Source organism: Caenorhabditis briggsae (assembly GCF_000004555.2).
Source record: "Caenorhabditis briggsae complete genome, chrX, whole genome shotgun sequence".
NCBI lineage: Eukaryota > Metazoa > Nematoda > Chromadorea > Rhabditida > Rhabditidae > Caenorhabditis > Caenorhabditis briggsae.
This window is the reverse complement of record NC_013491.2, coordinates 13,222,214-13,247,606: the sequence shown is the minus strand read 5'-3', so window position 1 is coordinate 13,247,606 and position 25,393 is coordinate 13,222,214. Positions and strand designations below refer to the sequence as shown.

At 39.8% G+C, this 25,393-nt stretch overlaps 1 protein-coding gene across 1 annotated transcript; it reads left to right on the top strand.

Moving 5' to 3' along the window:
* Window positions 1-335: 335 nt before the first annotated feature.
* Cbr-pcca-1 lies at window positions 336-3,969 on the top strand (the record flags this gene model as incomplete). Its single annotated transcript, XM_002645035.1, has 7 exons — window positions 336-454; window positions 504-598; window positions 649-848; window positions 1,694-2,344; window positions 2,392-2,679; window positions 3,049-3,753; window positions 3,811-3,969. 7 exons carry the CDS (start codon window positions 336-338, stop codon window positions 3,967-3,969), a joined length of 2,217 nt encoding a protein of 738 aa, XP_002645081.1.
* Window positions 3,970-25,393: the final 21,424 nt, after the last annotated feature.

Genomic DNA, 25,393 nt, shown 5'->3' with positions numbered 1-25,393 from the left:
CCGAGAAGAGAGAAGGGCACCGCTTTTCTTGTGCTCTTCTTTCCAGGGCTATTTTGCTTCGTTGCTCAATGGCCATTTGCTGACATGTTTTTGCAATACTTATGCTTAGTTTGCCAGTTTTTTTAAAGTTCAAGTTCACTGTCAGAATCGATTACTAACACAAGTTCAACAGCCTCATCGATGTTTATCAATGCGTTGACCGCATCAACTAGCGACCGTGCATCTCTTATCATTCTCGTTGAGAAGAAAACTGTTTTTTTCTCCAATCTCCCTTGCTTCCTTCGTGTTTACCGTTGGTTTCTTTGATCGTATAACACTGTCTTACAGATAGAACCATGCTCCGTGCGGCCTCAAACTTCCGTGCCGTAGCCAACCGCGAATTTGCTTGTGCTAAACGACAATTGAGCAAAACAACAAGAAAGAATGCCACCGCAGCTGCCACCAGACCAGGAGTGTAAGTGATTTGTTCATAAGTGCTGGAAGATAAATATTCATAATTTCAGCCCACGGGATGAACGTGAAGGAAAAGAGATCTACACAACCGTCGGAATCGATCACAATGAGCCAAAGTTCGACAAGATTCTCATCGCAAACAGAGGTAGGCATCTAGTAGGAATAGTTTGTGGAGTTAGTCTTCTACTTTTTCAGGAGAAATTGCGTGCCGTGTGATCAAGACAGCTAAGGCTATGGGAATCAAGACCGTCGCTGTGCACTCTGATGTCGACAGTAACTCCCTCCACGTCAAAATGGCCGATGAGGCGATCTGCGTAGGAGAGGCTCCAACGGCCAAGTCCTACCTTCGTGTCGACCGTATTCTTCAAGCCGTCGAGGATACCGGAGCTCAAGCGGTAAGAATCAGAGACATTTTCCTGTCGACGGGATTTTTGAAAAATATTTTCATTTGCTTTGAGGAAAGATAGAAAAAACGTAGAGATAGCCTAGAATCTTCAAATTAAAACTAAGAGGTTATGTGTAGTCGAAAAACCCTCTGAATGAATGCCACAGTTCGTTTCTGAGAAAAAAGAAAAACTTATTTTCTCAGTATGGTTGACCATTTCTCCAGCAAGCTTTTCTATCCCTTTTCTCGACGGGTTCGATGAAATTTATCTGGATCTTTCACTTCTTTTGCGAACTTTTTTGTTGATAAAGTCCTGTTGGAGTAGGCTCTGATTCCAAACATCTAAAATTTACTGTGAGGCAAACGGATTTGCTTTGAATAACTAGAAATTTTCAAGTAATCTTCCTAATTTAGTCATCGTGCGAAAATTTGAAATACGAAATACGAAACTAGAAACAAATGTTTTTGATACTTTCCCGAGAACCCAAGTCACACGAAACAATATGTCAAACTTATATAGCCGTTCAAGGCTGCCAAATACAGAACTAAGCTCATTCTCAAATTTATGACCTAATTTAGACGATATTTATTCCAAGAGATGCCCGAAACCATTTCTCTCCTAAACAATTTTTGGAGCGTGCACGTGATATTCACATATTCGCACTACGAAACGCAGAAAATAACAAAACAAATTGAGTGAAACTGCTGATGACACTTGCGTCTCCTAATCGTAGTTATGTCTCATTTGCTGTCCTTTTTTTTTTGAGAAATCGAATGATGAGAGATAGAAGCGTTTCTCATAACATGATCGACTAGCCGGTGCAAGATTGAAAGTTCAATTATGTTTTCTTACAGGTTCACCCAGGATATGGATTCCTTTCGGAGAACACCAAGTTTGCCGCCGAGCTCGAGAAGGCTGGAGCCAAGTTCATTGGACCAAACTCCAAGGCTATTCTTGATATGGGAGACAAGATTCACTCCAAGAAGATTGCCACCGCTGCTCGTGTAAGCATGATTCCAGGATACGACGGTGAAATCCCTGAGGAGGATTTCTGTGTCAAGGTGTCACGCGAAATCGGATACCCAGTCATGATCAAGGCTTCCGCCGGAGGTGGTGGAAAGGGAATGCGTGTTGCCTGGAACGACAAACAAGCTCGTGAGGGATACAGACTCTCCAAACAGGAGGCTGCTTCCTCATTCGGAGATGACCGTATGCTTGTTGAGAAGTTCATTGACAACCCAAGACACATTGAGATGCAAATCCTTTGCGACAAACACGGAAACGCTCTCTGGCTCAACGAGCGTGAATGCTCAATCCAAAGAAGAAACCAGAAGGTTATCGAGGAGGCTCCTTCCAGCTTTGTTCCACCAGAGATGAGACGCAAGATGGGAGAGCAAGCCGTTCAGCTCGCCAAGGCTGTCGGATACGACTCCGCCGGTACTGTCGAGTTCCTTGTCGACTCACAGAGAAACTTCTACTTCTTGGAGATGAACACTCGTCTTCAGGTAATTTCTATCCAGTTCAAAACATCAAATGTAAATGTTTCTTACAGGTCGAGCATCCAATCACCGAATGCATCACCGGAATCGACATTGTTCAACAGATGCTTCGCGTTGCCTACGGACACTCGCTCCCACTCACCCAAGAACAAGTTCCACTCAACGGATGGGCTTTCGAGTCACGTGTCTACGCTGAGGATCCATACAAGGGATTCGGTCTTCCATCTGTTGGACGTCTGTCCAAATATGTTGAGCCACGTCACGTAGATGGAGTCCGTTGCGATTCCGGAATTCGTGAGGGATCTGAAATCTCCATCTACTACGATCCACTCATTTGCAAGGTAAGCTGGGCCGAAGAGCTATTTTGGAATTTCATTAATCAAGGCTCTAGCGACAATCAGCAGGAAAATAATGCAAAAAACAGTTGGCAGTGTATAAAATTCATAGCGCACCGCTCATAAGACCAAGTTGAAGTTAAGCACTGCCCTATTAGCGAGGCTAAAGCCATGGAAGCTCTTCAAACCGGCTACATTGTACTTATAGAAATCAATATTATTTATAGAAATGCGCCAGTAAAAAGCTAGGGAGTGTGATCACAGTTACAGATAAATCCTTAGTTAATAAAAAACTACCATGACTTTTATAAATAGCCATTACATGTTCAACACAGAAATGATGAATTAATCTTACAAACATGTCTTATTTTTCAGCTCGTCACCCACGGAGACAACCGCCAGCAGGCTCTCGATCGCATGCAAGAAGCTCTCGACAACTATGTCATTCGCGGAGTAACACACAACATCCCACTCCTCCGTGACATTGTCCAAGAGAAGAGATTCCGTAGCGGAGACATCACCACTAAGTACCTCCCAGAAGTGTACCCAGAAGGATTCCAAGGAACCGTTTTGACGCATGCTGAGGAAAAGACCGTCATCGCATTTGCCGCGGCTCTCAACGCTCGCAAACTCGCTCGTGCCAATCAGTTCCTCAACCAAAACAGACAACGCAGCACTCATGTGGCTTCATTCTCGAAGACCTACAAATTCGTCTCTTCCCTTCCAGCCAAGGAAGGACAACGTCCAACTGAGCACGCTGTCGAAGTCTCGTTCGTTGATGGAGATGCCAACAAAGCCAAGGTTTCGATCGGAGGAAAGGTCATTGACATTTCTGGAAACTTGAGCCTCTCGCTCCCAGTCAACTCGATCGAGGTCAACGGAGAGCACATCACCACCCAGATTGTTGGAAAGCGCGCCGGAGAGATCACTGTTCTCTACAAGGGAACTCCATTCAAGGTGCAGGTTCTTCCAGAACAAGCCGTCAAGTACTTGCAGTACATGAAGGAGAAGGCCAAGGTTGACTTGTCCACTGTCGTCCTCTCCCCAATGCCAGGAGCCATCAAGAACGTTAATGTTAAGGTGAGTTGATTAAATTTCATTTTGAAAAACTTGGTAATCAAAATTTAAAAATTTCAGCCAGGAGACATGGTTTCCGAAGGACAAGAACTTGTCGTCATGGAGGCCATGAAGATGCAAAACAGTCTTCACGCCGGAAAGACTGGACGCGTCAAGGCCGTCAACGTCAAGGTCGGAGCCACCGTCGACGAGGGAGAGGTGCTTGTGGAGCTTGAGTAGATCCCAATGTCAAAGTCACAGAATCACTTGTTTTCTATTTCAAGGAATTTTTTTGTCGTTTTTGTACAATTTTTTAAGCCACTCTCATCTGGTATAGAGACTGATAAGTTCACTCGCATTTTTTCTACCCGTAAAGCCATATTTATGATATAATTATGCCATAAACCCTTCCCTCTCAAACTGTTGTATTCCATTTAAAAAACACGGACCTATTTTCACAACTACCCCTGTTTTATTTCATCTCAAGTATTACAAGCCCGTAGAAAATAAATTTTTGTAGAAGTAACCATTGGAAGAGTAAAAATAACAAAGTGATGGAAAAAATAAGATAGTTCGTGTCTTTTTTCGTTTCATGACGGAGCACCAAAGAAAAAAAGATATCTTCTGTCGTTTTCCCTTTTTGTGAAAAAGAGAAATTTTTCCTTTTTTTTCTTTTCAGTGATTTGAATATTACTGAAAAATTGGCTTATTTTTCTCTTTGCTATTCAAATGTCAATAGCAAGTTAGGTTTGCTAAAAAATGCTCTGAAAGACAAGGGATTTTCAAAAAATTCTATGAATGCGAAGTTTTCAATCTAGGTCTGTTTTGCACCCTCTAAGCCTTTCAAACTGATTGAACACCTGACAGCCGAGCTCTAGATTCCTGAAAATGGTTCAAATCAACTGAAAATCGTTTTCATATATTTATGGTTTGCATTGTCGCTTTTTCTTTTTTCTAACGACCACATTTATCCATTTTGGTTCCTCCTTAATTCGATATTTGCCCCAAAAAACTTGTTCCTTTTTTTTACATCGCTTCTTGTCTAGCTTCTCCATATTCTATCCTCGTCCTGTCCTACAGATCTTAGCTCTCTGCGCGTCGTTGAAGACATAGAAGACCAAAAATAGACGAAATGTTCTGATGTTCTTCATTTTCCATCGGTGCGCACTTTTCGTCTGTGATCTCATCAACGTCTGTGATCTCATCTCTTTATCCTATCTAGTTGCAATGGTGGATGGAACAGTCTCATTTCATTATTCTGAAGAAAAATTGGCCAAAAAAAGACAAATTGAGAAGATGAAACAGAAAATGAGGGTTGAAGGAGGAGAAGACGACTATGGATGGGAGAAGAAGAGATAAAAAAGAAGAACAAAACGTTTTGTCCCGCCATCTCTTCTTCCAGTTTCTTTTCCTTTTCCCATTTTCCATCTTTTTTCGACAATCCTCCACTCCCCCCTATTTTCACTCATCTTTTTCCTTTCGTTCTTAAGTAATGCCTCCTTGAGACATTTGTTCTGTTTTGGAACCGTTTATCTCGCTTCTATTTGATGCAGTATCATATTTTATCAAATTCCAAGGTTGCCATGTCTACCGCCCAAAAATAAACGGTCAACCAACAGCCTAGGGAAGAAACTAGAGAAGAAGAAGAAATTTCCAGCGAGAGTGAAGACGAGTAAATTGAAGACGATGAGGAAGATGAGGATTACTGTACTGCCTGTCTGGAATATCTGATTGAACGTAGAACTCCTCCATCATGCAGGCATGGATACTGTATTCAATGTTTCTATCGTGAGTTAAGAAAAGATAAGACACACCCTGTTTCACACAAATGATAACACCAATCAGGGAACGCTAATTTTTCAAAACTGGTTTCCTAGATTACTGTAGTTGGTGTTTTACCACTTTTCTCTTAATTCTCTATTATTCTTTTTCAGTTCTCATCTCCCGATGCAACGCCCCTATCTACGAGATTGAAAGAGTGTTCAAAGATTTGCGGAGTCGAGTGAATATTGAAGCTAATAAGAAACAACCAAGACCTACTTAGTTCAACTTGGTCAATAAATATCTCTTTTTTCAAATTGTGGTCTTAAGAAGAAAATAGAACTAATCAACGCAAACCTGAGTGAATGAGCTGAAAAAAACTTTTCGCGAGTACTTAGAAAAACAAGAGAAACTCTGAAAACTAATATCAAGAAAATTAATAAACTCACTTCGGATAGTTTTTTTGACATTCACAAATCTCGAAGTGGTGGAAATTGAATTCTGAGCGACCTCTTTTGAGCACGATTGTTTCTGGAATTCGTTGAGTTTGTCGTGTTTCTTGGTCTTCCTGATTTTAAGTTGGCAGGTGAGTTACTGTATGTGTTCTAATGAAACCCACCCTATACGCTCACTTTGAGCTCAATTATTTCAGCTCGTTCACAAAATATCAAAAAATTGTTCATAAATTATTTGTCATGATCATAAATATTTCATCAGTTAACAGATTTTTCGTATCTATCTTAAGAACCGAGATAGTTGAGCTCAAAATGCATGTTTGAGGTGGGCTTCAATTAAAGCAAATACGGTTTCTTTAAAAAACTCGAGAATCATCAGAATTTTATGCAGAATCTAGTTCAGTTTCTTGATTTTCTGCTCATTCAAAAAATTTAGAAACACCGAGGAAATTTATATCAATAGAAACACATTTATTAATAGAAACACAAACATCAATTAATCACAAACAGTTGTTCAAAAAATTGTCAACTAACAAAATATTGATGGCTTCTTAAAGGAGGGCAGACAACAAAAATTTCGGGGAAAATTTCAGGGAATGTGTATTTTGCCGTCGCGGTGTTCGCACCTAAAGCACGCAATCCCACGCGCAAACATTTTCATTTTTTTATTTCCCGACTTTATTTTTTTCAATTTTTAACGACTTCAAACATTAAAAAAGCTCTTTTTTCTTATTTATTATAAAACCCATATAAAAGTGAATTTTTTATGTAAATTTAAAGTTCTATCGACCGATTATTTTGCCAGTCGCCGGTGTTTTTTATAGGCATGCGAAAAAAACTATTTTCTCTTCGATAACCGTTTCTTCACTGTTCCTATTTATCTCATTACTTCTCGTTATTACTCTAGGAATAAAAACTGTTTTATGACTAGGGTTTTCAGAGACGTCTCCATTTTTACTGCTTCCTCCACCTTCCGACGACCAGCCCTGCACGAAGATTGTTTTAATTATGTGGTTTTTTTTTTCAATTGTTATGTCTCTTTCTAAAAATTAATTGTAGTTTTTTTCATAATTTATTTGTTAACATAATAAAACAAGTTTCTTCATTTTCAACTGATTTTGGTACCTCGGAGCGAGGCCTCGGCGGCACGCTGGTAGCCCTTCAGAACTCCGAGTTCAAAAAGTTCAATCCGAAGGAAACAAGGGAAGAAAAAAGTAAAAACACCAGCAGGGATTGAACCTCTGACCTCCTGAATACTAGCCTAGAGCGTACCCACTATACTACGCGTGTAGAGGCGACCATCGCGTTTTTCACATTATGAAGCGACGCCGCAGCAGCAAGCTAGTGAAGAAATTAGGGTGACAAAAAAGAGCATTTTTTCGTCCTTGAAGTGTTTTTTTCAGGTTTTTAAGTACATAGCTATATTTATACTTCAGAGTTATATCTTTTGAGTAAAAATGAAATTTTTGAAATTTTTGATGTCTACCCTCCTTTAATTTAATGAAACCTAAAACAAAACTTCTTCATTTAATAAAACCTTTTATGGCGTTCCAGTTGGAGAAGCATATCTAGTGTTTTCAAGAATCTTAAATTAACGTTTGAAAAAATTCTGAAGTTATTTTTTGAGCTTTTTCTGTGACGAAATTTGTAAGTTGTAGTCGGTGTAGTCGGCTTCGTAAGTTTTTGAAATAATGTACTAGAATAGTTGAGATATCACTTTTTGAATACAAGTTTTTGTTTATTTTGTAGCGTTCACCACAAAACGACGTATTCTTATAAAACTTTATTACTTTCATATAGGAATCTGCACCACACATTTAAATTGACAGCGTGACAACCTATTAAAGTAGCACTGTGGATATTCCAAAAGGACTACAAAACTATGATTGAAAAGTTTGTTATTATAAATCTCCGCCCGAACGACTGCACTCGCCAGCACGATGGAACTTCTGTGCCAGCTAACACGAGTCTTGCTCATTTTGTACTTTTATGAATCAGAACAACTGGATTCCAGTGCTCTGTGAACGTCTGTTCCAGTACAATTGTTCAGTACTACTAGTCAGAAACACTCAACTATTTGTAAGGATCTAGGTAGTTTTTAGAGTATAGGGCGGTACCAACACATGGTACCTATGGCACGGGGTGTTCTATATAAGGTGAGATGTTCGCCTCGATGGCATCACCTATTGTTTTTATTTTCGTTCCAGACTTCTTTTTCAAGTTCTCATATTTTGCAATAGTATCCCTTTCATACTGAATATTTTTAGGGCGAGTTCTCTCTTTTGACTGTCTGGTCAGCGGATAATCCACTTGAAAATTCAGCTGTGGTCTGGGGACAGCTGAAAACAAGCGTAAATTGTGGTCGAAACGCCTAGAGAGTCTCGCGGAAGAAGGGAATGCGTTGAAATTTGGCGTCTCAATTTAATAAACATTGATTATTGCACAACTGCTCCTCTCTCGTCTTCGCCTCTATTTTCTGCCATTCAATTCTCACCACCAACGGAATGAATGCCAATAGAAGTCAATTTGTGCTCGCTGAACACAAGGAGGTCTTGCGCGCGGCATCACGCGGATAGATTCGCTTCAGGGCATGACTATTGCGCAACGTCCTGAAATTGAAGATGAGGGTCCCAATGGGAAATAGTATCTTGTGGTGAAGAGAACATCTCTTTGCGCGGTCTCTCGCATTTTTATTAATTGCCTGAAAGAGAGTTTCATGCGCGGAATATCGCATTTCAAATCTTTGTCGCAAGTTATAACGCAATGAATGCAGTGGTAATAACTTGGAAGATGGATATTTGGGCTCATGGGATTTCTATTGACCAAAAGGATATCTGAAGTTTGTAACGAGAAAGCTTGCGGGTACCCAAAAGTTTGCAATTATTCAATAAAATCTAAAAATATAGGCTCTCAGATGTTCGTCTCATATCGACGAACGGATGTGCTCATGATGTTTTCGCTATACGAATTTGCTCCTTTTTGTTGTGCTCCTCGAGGTCCATCGGTCAACGTGAGGTGAATAAGAAGGCCTGAGCAAAAAAAGAGCGGAAGACAAGGATTATGTGTGTTCGGCCGTTTGGAGAACACGAAAACGAGAACGACAGATTCAAAATTGGATGAAAAAAAGAAACAGAGAAGCAATCGGCAGTTTGGCTCTTTCCCTGAGACACGTATGCATTGAAAATTGACTTGTCTTCCGTCCGGACACGAAGCGGATTTTGACATCTGAAGGGTTACGCAAAATTTCTCTCTAGTTCTCTTCATGATTCCTTATTTTTTGTTTTCAGTTCATTCTCTAAAAACTTGTCAAACTTTCATGAAAATAATTCGGAGAGTACAAAGAAATTTAGCGGTAGAAAATCTTTAATTCGGGGTACAAAATACCGGAAGAAAATTGTGTTTTGAACACCTGAATTGTTTAATTTGTACCACTAGATCACTTTGTATCTTCCAAATAATGTGCCAAACTTTCAGGATCCCTTTTAAAGAATCCATTTTCCCAAGTATCCATTTTTCCTCCTCTATACTTGCATAGGACAGTTCACACTTGTAAATTTTCAAAATATTTTCATAACACACGTATTGTTATCATATTTGCAGAGTAAGGTGGTTTCATGATTGAAGAATCCAAACAAATAGGGCATTCAAAACTCTTTTTCCCCGCGCATTGTCAGTGATAACCCTCAATAGGTGTTTCATGCTTTCTTCTTGACCGTTTCAACTTCAATTTCGTACTGTGTGTGCGAAGGGTGTCCCTTTGGCTGATTCTGACCCGACAAAGAAGACGTGTATGTCTTAAAAAGAATCAAACACTAATAGGGTAGATTCCAAAAGTCGATAAAGGGATGTTGCCACTGAAAATGAAATTAAATCCAAATGATTCGTTCTCTTCGGATCTGTCCGGTCCCTCGCTCGTTAGTATTCCGTTCAATTTTGCGATGGCGCAACGGGTGGTCACTCGCCTCGTTGAAAAGGTCCATTGGCAATTCGAGATGGACGAGAGAGAAAAAGAATAAGCTTTCTCCTTTCGCTCTGACTTCTCTGCGTCTTGCCTATCTGACCATTCTCTTCGATGGTCCCTTCTTTTTAAAGACTCGTCTCAGCGGAACCTTGAATTCAAGACTGAATGGCAGTCGCCTTCCGCGTGCACCATCTTCGGTCTTCTCCGCATCTCGCCGCATCCTCAAAAATTCGTGTGCCTTTCTTTTTCGGAAAAACTCTTCTCACTTGTCTGGCGCACTCCGACGCGGAAAACACAAATCGCCATTCTCTGCGTCGGAGTGTCTATAATTCAAGAGTGTGTGTTCTTGAAGATCGTCATTAAAAATGACCAGTGAGAGAGTGGAGAAAACGAGATGAAATCGTTAGCGGCTCATTGTGTGTGTGTATATGAAGGTTGAGGTGGCAAACGAGAGAAGCGGATTTTTGAACGAAATTCTAGAAGATACTAACGGAGAAAGTTGACACCCTTGCGGAAAATGTTTCGTCGCGGAAAACGAGAAGGTTTCGCAACACTGCAACACCGGAAGTTACAACACACTCCGGACTCTTTATTCGTCTGAAATAGTGAACAAGAGTGGGCGTTGAGAAAGATGATGTGATTTTCTATATTGGGTTTTGTGAAGGGAACTGAGAAAACAGTAAATTGGCTAAAAGGTCATCTTGAAATTTCTGTAATTCGGGTAATTATGTTAGACAATATGAAAGCGATGACCCTTAAAAAATTTTTTAATGTATACAGAGCCAGCCATAAATTTATTAAAACCCGTTTTTTCAGTTTGTTTTGACAATTTTCAGGAGTCCGAAGCTCGGCTGTCAAGTGTCGGATCACTTTAAAAATTTTAGAGGTTATGAAACAGACTTAGACTTCGAAGTTACAGAATGTTTTAAAAAGCCCCAGTTATTCAGTTATTTGCCGATTTCTGAAAGGCACCTCGTTTGTTTCTGTTTTTGTACTGGAGACGTGAAAGAATTAGGTGTCCCTCAAAAATTCGCATATAACTGAAAAACTAGGAATTTTCAAAAAATCGTGTTAATGCAAAGTTTGCAAACAACGCCTGTTTGATAAACTCTAAAATTTTCAGAGTGATCTGACACTTGACAGCCAAGCTCCACATTGCTAAAAATGCTCAAAAGCATCTTATTGACAGGTACTGTCTATCAGAAGTTTAGAGAATTCGGAGATTAGAAATAATGCTTTATAAACTAATTTATAAAAAATGGTTACTGTAATCCAGAAAAACGTTTACAAAATTTGAAGAACTGATTAAAGACGTCACAGAATTATCTTTATCTGTTACAGTAGCCCTTCTTTCCAGACATTTTATTAAAATGTCTCTCTATGTTACGCAATTGCTAAACTCTATAATTATTCGATCTACACATTTCCGCACATTCGCATGTCGCAATTATATTTTTCATTTCCTTTCATCTTGTCAGTCTTGTTGACATATGTGTTCTCCTCTTATTCTTAAAACAACCCCACCCCAGACATATGTTGATTAGACTGACCACTGCTGCTCATTTAGTAGGCGATGACGAGTATTTAGCAAAAAATAGCTCCCTTTTTTTTCGCTGTTGCCTACATCAAATTTTGCTGACCACCACTGGAAAAACACACATACCAAATGACCACCTATGACACTTTTTTTTGGATTCCTCCAAGGGTAAACAAGCCATTTTTGAAGAAGAAGAATCTCCTCGTCAGAAATGTGTTTTTCCAAGACGAGAAAAAAGTTAGGAAACCCAAACGAACTTTCGCACCCTCGCTAGTTTTTACCTTTTCATTCAGAATGGCCGAAAAAGTAAAAGAGCTCTAGCATTTCCGCTATTATGAACATTGACAAATATTTGTGGGTGAATAAGGAGGAGTTGAAGACGGCGGGAACCCTCCGAAACAACAAGAAAATGAAACCCACGTCAAGCTAGAGCCCCAGCACCAAAAGTACACAAAACCAGAAGTGGAACTGTTGACAGATGAAAGTTTGTTGATTTGTCTTTGGACTGTTTCGGTAAGAAGGAGAGGCAAAATAAAAACATTCGGCATTTCGAAAGTCCCTCCTCATTCATCTACCTTCAGAAAATCACTCGGGTGAAAAAAGCACTCTTTTCCAGCAAAATTGCCCTTTCAAATTAGTTATTCAAAAGTGCAACAAAACAGATTAGATCTGATCCCGGAAAAATTCCCCTCATTATGATCATCACGCTTCTCTTGACCAGTAGAAACATGTCCTTTTATATCGGATGGTCACTCTGCTAATCCTTCGTAAAATTGAATAGCAATAGAAAGGAAAAAGAGAAGAAGAGAAGATGAAGAAGAGAGCAGCGGGAGAAGAAAAGGAGAAGAGAACGGCTGAAAAATTGGACTAATTTAAAGAGGAGAAGAGAGGCTCGGAAATTATACAGCTCTGTTGCAATATTTCTTTTCAAAACAAATCACTAGCTTGAAAATAAGTGTTCAAAAAAAATGTTCGAAACTTTCCAGACTCCCTAATCAAAACAATTTTCTTGACATTTATTATTTCGAGAAGAGAAATATGATCGACGACACAAAATAACATTTGCTGATAAAAGCAACTGGTCAGTTGACTGACCCCCTCTCGATTTTCAGAAACAAGTTCTCTCAATGTTTCGGCGCTTTTCTCTTTTCCCATCTGAAAAAGTGTGCGTCTACTTTCTTATCACCGCGCCAGCAGTTCCAAGTCAAAACTAGAGTTGTGAGTGACCGTTGAAATAAAATTATCAGCTGCGTTTTGACTAAGTGACCAGTGCTTATCAGTTCTGATGTGGAGTGTTTTGAAAATTCTTCGTTTCGCTCGTCCTATTCCAATTTCGACTTTTTGCATTCGTATTGAGAGAGGAGAAACTGTACAGTTCTACCAATACAGTAATCATAATGAAGGTACAGTGATTTTGAAATATGAAATTTTGTGGTGGTCTTCAGAAATTTCATATTCATAAACAAATCTGCTGGTGATGAACATAAACTTTCGTCCGCTTGCTCATGCCGTCCGCGTGCTCACCAAGCAAGTGACCACGGCATCTTTCATGCTCCCGCTTTCCGCGTTGCTCATCCTCTTCTTTAAGCCTCTCTCACATTCAAATACTGAAAATTCAACACTGAAAGTCCTGGGCTTCTCAACTCACAAATGTTTTTGTAATGATTTTTAATATTGGTTGTGCTCACACAGTAACTGTACAGTCACTCGAGATCATGACTCATGTGTCTCTTGGTTCCCTACTTCTTTTTGAAGATGAGCCGCCTTACTTAAAATGTTATCATAACGAACCGGTACCACCCTTCGGTAAAAGTTTATGTCTGACTAGGAGTTTGAAATAAAAATACGATGAAGAGATAATTTTCTTCTCTTCAATTCCACTCAAATCACTTTCCGCTTCATTCCACAAGTCGACGCTTCCTTTTCAGGCGGGAAATGAGGTTGCGTCGGGAATAGAAAGTGCTCCTGATTGCGTAACAATTTTGTTCCCCTTCTTTTCCGCTTCTTTCCGCATCGCCCTCCAGTCTGCTCATTGCGTCAGCGGGTCTCGGGACAGATAGAAAAGAAGAAAGAGGTCAGCAAGTTTTCTTCTCTTCTTTTCTGTTGAAGTGGGCGTGGCCGAATGGTCCGTTGAGCAACCGCATGCGGAAAACGCTCGCGGCTTCCGCATCCCTCCTTCCGCGCCATGGTCTCTTCTAGTCGAGAAGAACCAAAACTAATTGCCAGCAACGACGAGAGTTCTACTCTCAGTCGTCCCTGCCCGTTGTCCGTCCGCGTCCGGGCGTTGACCGCCTTCTTTTCCGCATTCGTTCCCTCTTGTCGTCCGCCTTCCTCAACTCTTGCCGCATCGCCCCCCTCTTTTCCGCGAAGTCTTGCACAATTTTCATCTCCCTGTCTTTTGCCGCTCCCACGTGAGGCTCTCCGCAGGCGTCCACACTCTTTTGCCGCGTTCTTGGTCACTCCGCTTCGTCTTCGTCATCGTTGGCGGGAAAAAAGACCCCGGGAGAGAAAAGAGGGGGGAGGAGACCACTGGTCCGTCGAGTTTTCTAGCACCCTGGGCCACACATGCGGAGAAATGCGCATCACCCCCCCCCCCCCATTTGCATATTGCGCAATCGAGATGACATACGCGTGTCTAGAAACTTTACGCGTTCCCCATTTGTCTAGAGGCATCAAAATGCTTTCAGAAAACACCTTCCTATCATCATCATCTCTTAGTCATCAGACGTCTCCATTCCACGGTGTATTGTAAAAAGAAAATGTGAATGTCATGCTTTCAAAAATAAATACAAAATTGAGTGGTACCGTACAAGGCTCCCTCACATGTGTCCCCCTTCTCCGCTTTTTTTTTTCAGTTTTCAATTTCTTATTTTTTTTCCACATCTGGCGCGATGCGCCATCTTACTTTCTTTTGATGTTCCTTTCACTGTTTTTCATATTTTCCATTCTACCGTACTCCCTTTGTGTTCCTAATTTGTCTGATTGACTATAGTAGCATTGTCTAGATTTCAAGAAAGAACTTTAAAAATGATGACATCAACAGGATTACGGTAGCTGTAGTATAAATAAATGTATCAACCATGACCTCGGTTTGATTCATGTTTGAATCCTTGTTTTCCGCGTCATATTTCCATTTATTCGTGATTCCAACCTTCAATTATCTCACAAAAATCATCACGTGGTACAAGCTTTATCGTCGATTGTAATTATTCTGAAAGCCCTTTTCCTTCCTACTCATGACATAAAACGAACGCGCGCGTTATAAAAAACACGTGAGAGTGGAAATTGAAAAAAGAAACAAATAATATTGTTATCATATCTTTCATTTGTTTCTGTTCCTCTCTACCATCTCGGAACGAGACTCTCAAGAGCCCATTCACTTGTTTTATTTTTCTGATAACCAGTCTGTCTAGCTCCCACCCCGGCTGGAACTCTTTACTTACTCATTTCCCGTATCATGGTCTTTAGGAAGTTTGGTATGATCAAAATTAATTTTTTAGGCATTACGTGTAGGAAGTGACGTTTTACTGAACCCGGGTTATGAAAATTATACCTCAAATTTCGTTCAAGATTTTTTATTGGTTACTGTATTTATTCTGAAAAGTCTGATATTTTGAGCTTTGTAATGCAAAGTAACTTTCTCACGTAGATTTTGATAAAACCCATTTTGAAATGTCACGAATCTGACTTTCTTTCGAAACGCTTTAGAAACTGGGATTTATAAATTTCCAGCATAATTTTTAGAACTTAAAGTTTTAATAACCTCGACCGCCTAGATTTTGAAAATAATAAGCGTAACTCCATTTTTTACGAACATGACTTACCTTACCGTATTTCCTTTAATAGTAGTTTACAGAAAAAAAAAAACAACTTTGAACTCGATTATCTCAATTTTTTGAAAGATATCAAAAAGTAGTCAACTGATAAAATATTTTTAAAATGTTTATTGATGTTATGTTACTTGACCACTTATCTTTCATAGAAATCAAGACATATATTCCCCAAGTTGATGATTTTCGTGAGCTACATGTACAGTTTTTTTCTCAGTACTGTATTTTCAGCAATCAGTTCTAAAAGTAAAATTGCTAAGTTCCAAATCTTTTGACACATTAAAACGTGTTTTTTGTGATCTTCCCGAACTCCACCCGAATTGATCTCTAACTAAAACCGTGTTAAAATCGGACAAAAAACGAACTGAATGAAAAAGGTGAGCAAATGTCCTTGGGGCCGACAAGTAGCTCGACACGGTAAGCGTTTGTTAAGGTTTAGAGGTTGTTTTCGATGCGCCTCAGATGTGTTCAGGCTCCCGTCGCCAACCACTTCGAGAGCACGCAACCTGGGGAGGGTGCGCAAGGGAGGGTCTTGTTTGTTGATTGACCGCCGGTAGGCTTTCTTATCACTACTGTTAACTTCCGTTTCTTTATCTTTGGTGACCCCCTCTCCAAATCTGGCGTCGCTTCTTTCAACCTTTTCTCCAAATCCCACTTTTTTAAATCTCTTGTTTTTTTTCATCTTGTGTAAACCTCTCATTTATTCAATTTGCATATGTCCGTTCTCTTCTCAGAAATTTTCAAATACTTCTCTAATAATCAATCAAACGAAAATCAAGGAGTAGCAGCTAGCATTTCTTTGACCCATGAAATTTAACAATTTTATTGGTTTCCTAGCTCTCCGCGTCAGTTTCATTGCGTTTCGCTCTTGGAGAAGAAGACACTTGCTTCTGATACTTTTCGTGAAATTTCAAGGTTCTTTGAGCAGCTGATTGATTTTGATGCAAAGTTTATTGACTGGCAGGGAGGAGCAAAAATGAGGAGTATGTAATTTCTAAAAAATGATTTTATAGAAACCTAGGGGAAACTTCTAAAAGGAAATGCTCTAGCAACTTGAAGTTATAAATTATAAAATTTTGAAAAAATATTTTTTTGGAACAAATGCTCATTGCTTTCTTTCAGAAACTTAAAATCAGCGAAAAGTTGAAAAATTCCAAATACAATATATTCTACATCAATTTGAAATTCACAAATTCAATGGTCATTCACACGGCTTAACATACTTTTCACAGTTGTCACATGCGCAGTTTTGAATATTCAAAATTGAAAAGTGAATTCGTCTCCGAGGTGTCAAAACCCACTTTAGGTAATAAGTGAGATAAAGGTGCGTAATCCGGCGCTCCCGCCGCCTGCCGATGGTGCGCGCCTCAATTTGGCAGGCAGCCGTTCAAACCACCGCCTGTTACATACTGTTTGCTGTATCTGAACCTCGACCGCCCCTTCCGTCGAAGCGATGACCAGCTAGCTGGCGGAACGCAACCACGAATACAAATAAATACCGTCTATCCAAATATCGTTTACGAGTTGTTTTGCAGTTGGTGCCTCGAACCTGAGTATGTTCGTTCAAGAGCTCCATCGCCCGGTTCGGAACGCTTCTTCATCTCGGCAACAGGGTCAGACAAAGAAAATGAAAGGAGCTGGCTGGCAATTTATTTTATTTTGCATCACTTCACAACCACCTCTTTTTACTTCTTTTTGTGTTCATCTGTCACAGTTCGTCTAGAACGTCGAAGCGACTACTAGTGGTCAAGGCGCATCTTGTTGTTGTTTTGGCACTGTGTTGTTGTTGACAGCTCAAGAAATGTCTCATTTCGCATTCAACGACAATTCAGTTTTCCAGTCGTTTTTTCTGCAATTTCAGACTCTCTCTTCTTTTTAAAAAATCTTCTTCTTTCGCGAGCTATGAACAATAACTTACCTCCTTAATTAGATGCCCCCGTTTTTGTTTTGCTCTACAGTACTATTTGCTCAGACTCTTTGTTGATCTACTTTGTTTCCTGATGCTCCTCATTTGTTACTTATAGGAAGATAAATTCTGTATCAAATTAGTTTCTGAAACTGGCTCAACCAAATTTAACTTTCCTTAAGAAAATTTGGGCTTTTCGCTGTCAATTTCCCCGCTAGCTTTTGGTTTTTGAGTTTATACCAAACCAATAAAACCGAAACATACCAATTATCCTTCCCGTTTGAAATCAAAAACTGAATTGTGCTCCAAAAAAGGTCCAATCTTATTTCATAACCTCTACAACAAATTTCACAAGAAAACACCTCATATTTTGCCGTCCGGATTTATCTAGATGTTCATTACACATTCAATACTTTTCTAGTTCTTTTGGAGGTTTTGGTATTTTTCGATTTTGATAGTTTCAATGTTTTTCTTTGTCACTTGGATACTGTAATGCAACTACTGTATCATTATTAACATCTTGCTGAATTCTAATTTTGAACATATAGTACGCAAATATTGCTGTAAATATCTGGTATTCATAATTTTCACTTTCGAAATCCTCTCCCCTAAACTCTTTCTGTTTTTTTTTTCACTTTTGATTGCGCAAATCCCAAAAAAAGGTCAGATGATCTTTTCCGAACACATTTTCATATTGTGTTTCAAACATAAACATGCACTCCCAATTTTTTCAACTGGTCATCTCTATGAACAGTTCCTCTGTTTCTATATTCATCCTCATTCCCATCCCGCTTACAATTTCGGTAAAAATCAAATTCATCATTTCCTTTTTCAAATTTTTTTACGCTGACTATTACTCTTTACAACCGAACTGTGAAACCTCAGCCTCTTCCATCATCACGTCAAAAAAAAACGATGACGAAAGTTTTCGTAAGTATAGCTCACAGGAGCCGGCGACTACTACAATAAGGGGGCGGCGGCCGCGCGGCCGGACCTTCCGGTCATTTTCTCCATTCTCAAGTTACCTGGCGACCTTAGCAAGCGGAAAAAAAAGGGTCCGCGACGCGGAGTGCAATTCCACCTTGAGCAAACGTCCATGCCAATCTCCTAAGTTTTTTTTTGAGAAGGACCCGCCGTGAAAGAGAAACGCGGAAAAGATCGAATGAAGTGCGGAGGGGACTACGCGCCCAGCGGAAAGCCCTAACGGACCTCGAGAACTTTTTTCCTGCGGCTCCGCGAGCCCCAAACCGCTTGCCGCTTCTCTTTCTGGTTGACCACTACTACGATTAAACAAGTGGTCAGCTGAGCTGAGGTGGAAGGAATGTTATTCGGCCACTATTTTTCATGCTTGATGAGCATGAAGAACTTTTTTATGAGGTTCGTACTCTCAGACATATGAATCCTCACGATAGTTCATTCTCTATTCTTTTTCTTTTTTTTTTGAAAATCCATTAGAAGATTGCCCACTCTTATGACACCACCTACCGTACTACGGTGAGTGGTAAAATATTCCAAACAACCATTTTTTTAGTGTAGAACTCCGCCAGAAAAAAGTTCGCTCCAGTCTGATTATTCTTATGAATTTATCACAAGTCTGCTGACCATCTACCCCCTAGTGTAGAATATGAGATTTTCATCAGCAAAAAAGAGAACAGACATGTCTAGGCTCCGCCCTTTTTATACTAGTTCCAGCCTACCTCACAGCTCGTTTCTATTTAGACTAATTCCATCGTTTAGTTATTTTTATTTATCTGCTTCCCATCCTTGAACGGCTGGAAATTTCGTATTGTTTACCAAATGACCACTTGGAGAGAAGACAGATATGTTTTATGCAAGAGCTTCAGAAATAGAATCCTTTTCTTCCTACCAAAGATGCAAGATTTCTCGACTTTTGTAGGATTATCGTTTTATCTTATCCCTATCTCATTTCAGTTCACTGCATTTGTTTCAGTTTCTTTTTTAATGTCTTGTCATTTTTGTCCCCGTTCCGTTCTTCTTAGTAAACAACCATCCTTTTTCCGTTCCAAAATGTTATTTTCAGTCCTCCCTCGACTAACTAGCATAGTTTTCTTTTCCAGACGGGGTCAGTTAGTGGTCCAAGACAACAACAACAACAATACCAACAACAGAACACAAACGACGACGCCGGCTCTGTCGCCGGAAAAGGAGAAGAAGGTCAGCTAAAAAGAAGGAAAACCAGCAGCTGAGTGGGACTGAAAAAAGAGATCTGAAAACTGCTTAAACCACAGAGACACACAACTTTACGGAACTCTGTCGTTTTTTTTTTCTTGGGACACCATAAACAAAAACATCAACAAGAAAAAAAGCGAACGGCGTGTGTCCGCCGAGTGTTTAGCGGAGGACGTTGGTCCCATTTATGTGTTTCCGTTGGTTTTCTTTACATTTTGCTGAGATTCTAGGCTCAAATTTAATCTTGATTCTATATAGTAGTACTAATATTAGTTTTTAACAGTATCTTATATTAGTATCCCTTGGGAAATACCGTTATACAATTTTAATATATCTCAAAATTCATTAGAACCGTTTTGTTGATATAGTACCTCTCTGAAAATAATGAAAATACCAACAAAAAAAATCCCCAGTGGATCTTCTTTTTCTAATGAAAACTTGGTAGCAGACATTTTGCTGGAACATCTCCATTCATCAAAACACATCTTATGATATTCGATTGTTTTTCACTCTTGACCTTATTCGATTCTTACCTAACGCCTAAAATCCGTTCTCTAATTTTATAGAACAAGTGTTATTATTAATTCAAAATCTAGCAGTAGTTTCTCCATCGGATTCTGTTTGTGTAATTGAATCTGTGCCCCATAGAAAGGTCCTGCCTGAGATTTGAAGATTTGAGAAAGATATTGCGTTTCACGCCGCCGGCAAACTGACCACTGGAAGAAAGAGTGACCAGTGTCCACTACCATCATTATATTTTAATCCGCCCCCAGGGCTCCTTTTTCAAAAAATTTTCTTTTCCCAGAGCTTCTCCATTTTTTACGATTTCAAATCTTCAGTTCAAAAATATATGGTAGCCTTTCCCTAAAATATCTCAAGATTAAAAGATTGGGTCCCGAGGAAAAAAGCTTACTGGTGAAGTTTTCAACTTCACATTAACCGGTGTGACTCTCACAACTTTTACTCCGAACTTTTAAATTTTAACTACTGAAAGTCGCAGTACTTTTTTTCTATCGTAGGGGCCACTTTCCATTTTTCGAATGGACCCTTTCCATCGACACTCTCTCAGCAGTGCATTAGCATGAGTGAATGACCCCCCTTGCTAGTTTTACGATAGTAGTACGAACGACGGACCACCACTATCTTTAAAGCGTTATTATGCTGTGGTCGAGTGTCGAAAAATAAATGTGGTTGGGTTTTTTTTTTCGCCGAGCGAGATTTAGATTGATGTGTGGGGTAGAAGGTTAACCATTTCTGACACTTCAAGAAGTATGCGGTACCTAATCCAATTTCCGGAGGCTCGCTATTCTTATCTTTGCTTTTCAAGGACTATAAATCTTGCTGTTACGATAAATCTTAATCTGATGTCCGATGTACAGTGCTTGCCTAAAACATATACGAAAAAGTGTTTTTCAGTTGATTTTGACCATTTTCAGAAGTCTGGAGCTCGGCTGTCAAGTATCCGATCATTTTGAAATTTCAGAAGGTTATGAAACAAACCTAGATCGATAACTTTGCATTCACAGAAGTTTTTGAAAAATCCTAGTTTATCATTTATTTGCAGATTTCTGAAGGACACCCATTTTTTCCTATTTTTTTTACTGAAAACGTGAAAACAGCCAAGCGTCCTTCAGAAATTGGCATATTACTGATAAACTAGAAATTCTCAAAAATTACATAAATTCAAAGATTTCAATACAGGTCTATTTTACACCTTTCAAAACTTTCAGAGAGATCTGATATTTGACAGCCAAGCTCCGGACTTGCAATGGTCAAAACGGCCGAAAATCAACTGAAAAATACATTCTTCCGTATATTTATAACCAATACTGTACGAGGAATTTCTTTGTTTTAATTATATCGTTTCCATTATCGTATTTATCCAACCAAAATAGAATATTAAAAAATTATGTTTTGGCATTGCGCCGTTGTTCCCTTCGAACTTCGTATAGTGTCATAATCAATTCAGTTGTCCACTCGTCGCGCGTTCGCTTTGCAAAAAAACTTTGCTTTTTCTTCGAGCCGTTTGTGTATATGTGCAAAACTTAGTGGAAAAGCGAGCCCTGAGAAAAACCGAAAAAAATGGGCGGAGTTTAAAGACGGACGCGTGTTCCCCTCTCTCGGCACACCAAAAAATGAAATGTCCAAGGAAAAGGATAGATGCCGTTTTGGGTTTGCGCTCTCATATGATTGAAAAGGATTTTGCCTGAAGAAAATGAAACGTCTTTCTCTTCTTTTTCTTCTTCTTCCATCTTCCGAAGCTTCATGCCACCACACACGTTTTTGCACCACGAGAGTCCGGCTGCTCCTGAAAGCTCATTTATTTTTTTAGCGCAATCTCTACGCGTCCGAGAGAACATCTGACTACTCGCGGCGAGCCAGCATCTTCATTTCTTGTTTTTGTTGTTGTTTTTGTTGTTCTCGAATCTCTTCACAATCTGTTTGAAATGCTGGGAGGTGAGGAAATCTAGCCTAAGCTGCTATCTAAGCTTCAGGTATCGGAAGCCTATAAAAATTTATCTTCTACAATATTTTTAAAAGTTTCAATTTTGATTAGACGGTGTTTAGGAATTCTGAGTTTCTCTAAATATAGAATAACACGGCGTGATAGTTAAATGTCCAGTAGGGAGAGTTATGCTGAATAAACAACTATTACCAGTACTGACCCTTCTTTCATTTTTTTTTCATTTTTCTCGGAACTATACTTTTGTGGAAACAGACCGAAAGGCGCTTTTCCCTTTTTTGACCACAGTTTCTCACATAAAATTGACGAGTTCCCCTCTCCCTCTCACCTTTGCTTTTCCTTTTTGACCAATCTTACTATTCTTCTCTCTATCACCTTTCCCAAAAAACCTTCTTTTGCTTTCAAGAAAAAACGCAATGCCCAGTTTTCACTTAATTTTTCCTGTCACCACTTTTTTTTTCTCCGGGTGCACTATAAAATTTGACCACCTGCTTGCGCATGCACCTTTATGGTCATCATTGGCTTGAAATGAGGCCGCGACCTGGTACCGGACGTGTGATAAAACAAACAGAAGCTCTGGAAAAAGGAACCGATATAGAACTAGGAATGTCGACTGTTCACACAAGTCTATAATTGCGATTTGTTAGTTTTTGTTTCTTTTTCGAACATTTTTTTAAATAGAGGATTTAAAAATCCGATGCAAAACCTGACGTCCAGTTGTTTCCTGTCCAGCCTAAGCTTCAGAGAAGGCATTTCACGTTTAACGACGACGTTGGTTACCAATGTTTGCTCGGCAACGCGCCATTAGTTGTCATTCGTGTTGTTTCGATCGGATTCGCGCAGCTACGTCGTCTTCCTTTTTTCCATTTCGAACTTTTTGATTTCAATTCAATGCCATCTCCTCTTTTTTCCATTCCTATGCCACCTTCTCTCATGTGGTTCAAATTATCATATCGCTCATATCCCATCTCTTTTTTTTCGTCTTTCTCCGATGTTCTACTACTGGTGGTCGTCGCTGGGTGTCCAGCAGCCAACTCGTCATTTTTTTTTCTGTGTTTGCTATACGTTCCAGCTGTTGAACACTCGAACACTCAAGAGGAAAAAATTTGAGTGAGGGATATTTTGAAATCCTAAAGGTTTCTATCGGCTGGATCAGATTCTTTAGAATGCCCAGTGCTCTGAAAAATGTTTCAGTCGGTCCCTTTGAAATTTGATTAACCAAAAAAAATAGGATCATGCCAAATAAAAAACACAAAATCGCTTCCTGGCTCATTGAGCAAAAGCGGAGGGGGACAACCTGATGTCCACTATACGAACAGCTGATGCCATCAAAAAGAGTCCGGAAAGAGATTTGAGAAAAACGGACCTCTTTCTCGTTTCTCCTCTTTTTTAGTGATCAAGCTTCCCTTCTGGTCAGCAGCTCATCCATCAAAATCTCGTTTGTTCCTTGAACTTGTTCATCTGCAGGTGAGAGAGTCCTTCCGTCGGTTAGTCTCCTCCCATTTCCGAAGCCACCTTTTCTTATTTTGATCAAGAGTACAACTGAAAGGTTCCTTCACTCACCTATTCTTATTTTTAAAAAAAACGTATCAAAACTATTGTCTGTTCAAGAATCTTTACGATGGTACTGATGCCAGATGTTCTCCTATTTTTCGTTGATGCCGCTTCTTCTTGATTTTTCGAATGGTCACTGATGTTCACTTCAATTCCAATCGGTCAGTTGTGAGAAGGGGAAAAAGGGGTTTGATATTATGCAACAACTTGCGGAACATCATCAAAAGGCAACATCGTGTGATGGGGCAAAAACCGGTCGAGTCTCAAGATTTTTTTCGATTTCATCTAATCAGTTGAAAAAATTTTCCCCTCCCTTATCTCCTTTTTTTCGAGATTTCTCGGATTTTTTAGTCAATGAACACCTAGTTCCCTGGGGATTAGTGTGGTCCCCCTGTCTTATCAAAAAGTTTCTTCCCATTTTTCCCATTCCGGTCAGAAGTTGCGCCATAATCATCGGTCCCTTTCTCCCGTCAATCATCAATTCATTCATCTTATGTGGGCACACGAGTCGAAGGTTATCTGCGGTCGTCTCCGGCAGAGGAGGTAGATGTTGCCGCGATTAAGGTAAGAATCGGGGGGGGGGGGGGGGAGAGGTATGAAAGGTATAAAGACATCTTACTCTTCGGATTGCCTTCCTGCCCCTGTATGACCTTTTTATCATCATCAAAAATGCGCACATTCTCCGGAAAACGGTCTCGGGATTGGGCTGTTATCAGTCAATTCCATCAACCATTTGCACGTAAGGTCAGTCATTTTGTTACCTGAGTTTGTTGCATAACTTAATGGATTTGAGTAGCACTGTTTACGAGGATTCCTGGGATCTCGGGGATACTGTTGGGTGGCACTGACAGATTGGGCACAGATTGGATGGGCGAAATCGTAAATATTTTTCGACACAGTACCATTTAGAGGGGAGAGGTTACCACTATACAGATTTTCTTCTTTTTTTTCAACTGAAAATTTTCTCGCCTAGTCAAAAATATTTACCCAGCCTTTCAGTGGTACTAACTACATGTGTCGCCCTGCCCTCCAGCTGCATTGATGCCCCACAACAAGCTGTGGTCAATCTTCACTTCGGATCTTCGTGCCACTGATGAAAGATGCATATTCAACTGGTTAATAACTTAATGAATGACAATAGACATTGCCGCGCGGAAAAAGATTAACTCATCCGCGGGGGCCTTTTTTGCCGCCGCCATCAGTTTGATAGGATCTCGTCTACCGTAATCTTTTAAACCCCGCAAACTTTATTAAGAGACCTATTTTCTCGTGTAGGATGCCAAACAAGCGGTCATCTAAAGCAGCACTGTTAACATTTCTTCTCAGCGCCATCGCCATCACCCATTATCACTAATTTGTCTTTTTCCCAAATGTCGCCCTGTGTTCGGACGCCGTGATTCTTGGAGATGGCAGCAAGAGCGGTAGTGAATAGATGAGGAAAAAAGCGGGTGAGCGAGAGGTTTTCCTTGAAACAAAACATGCCCATAGCTTCTATCCTGTTATTATTTTTTGCTTTTTAAGAATTTTTGCTATTAAATTCCAATCTGCCAACGGTCACTCTGGGTCAGTTTTATTTATTTTCACTTCCGCTCAAGGTGAAATGAAATTGAAACGACAGGAAGCAAAACAATTTAGTGGTGGTGGTTAAACTCTTCGTGGAACTTCGTGGAACAGAGGTGAAAAAATCTTGTTCTAGGCGAATTTTTCGTGATTCTTTTTTGTAATTTTTGTAATTTTCCCAAATTCACTGATAGTCGTTGATTCCTTCACTCCTGTTTTTCTGAAACGAGACCGACGAGGTGAGAAAAGAAGAAACATTGGTTTCAGCCAACGCCACCAGGCAACCATCACCTCCTTCTCCCTCCCCAAATTGATACCAGTTTTCTTCCAACCACACATGTTTCTTCCTCTCCCTCCTTGCGCTCATTTTTCCTGTGTTAACATCAGTCATTTTCTGCAATTGACTTCATTCACTTCTCTGAAATTGTTTCAATCACATAATATGC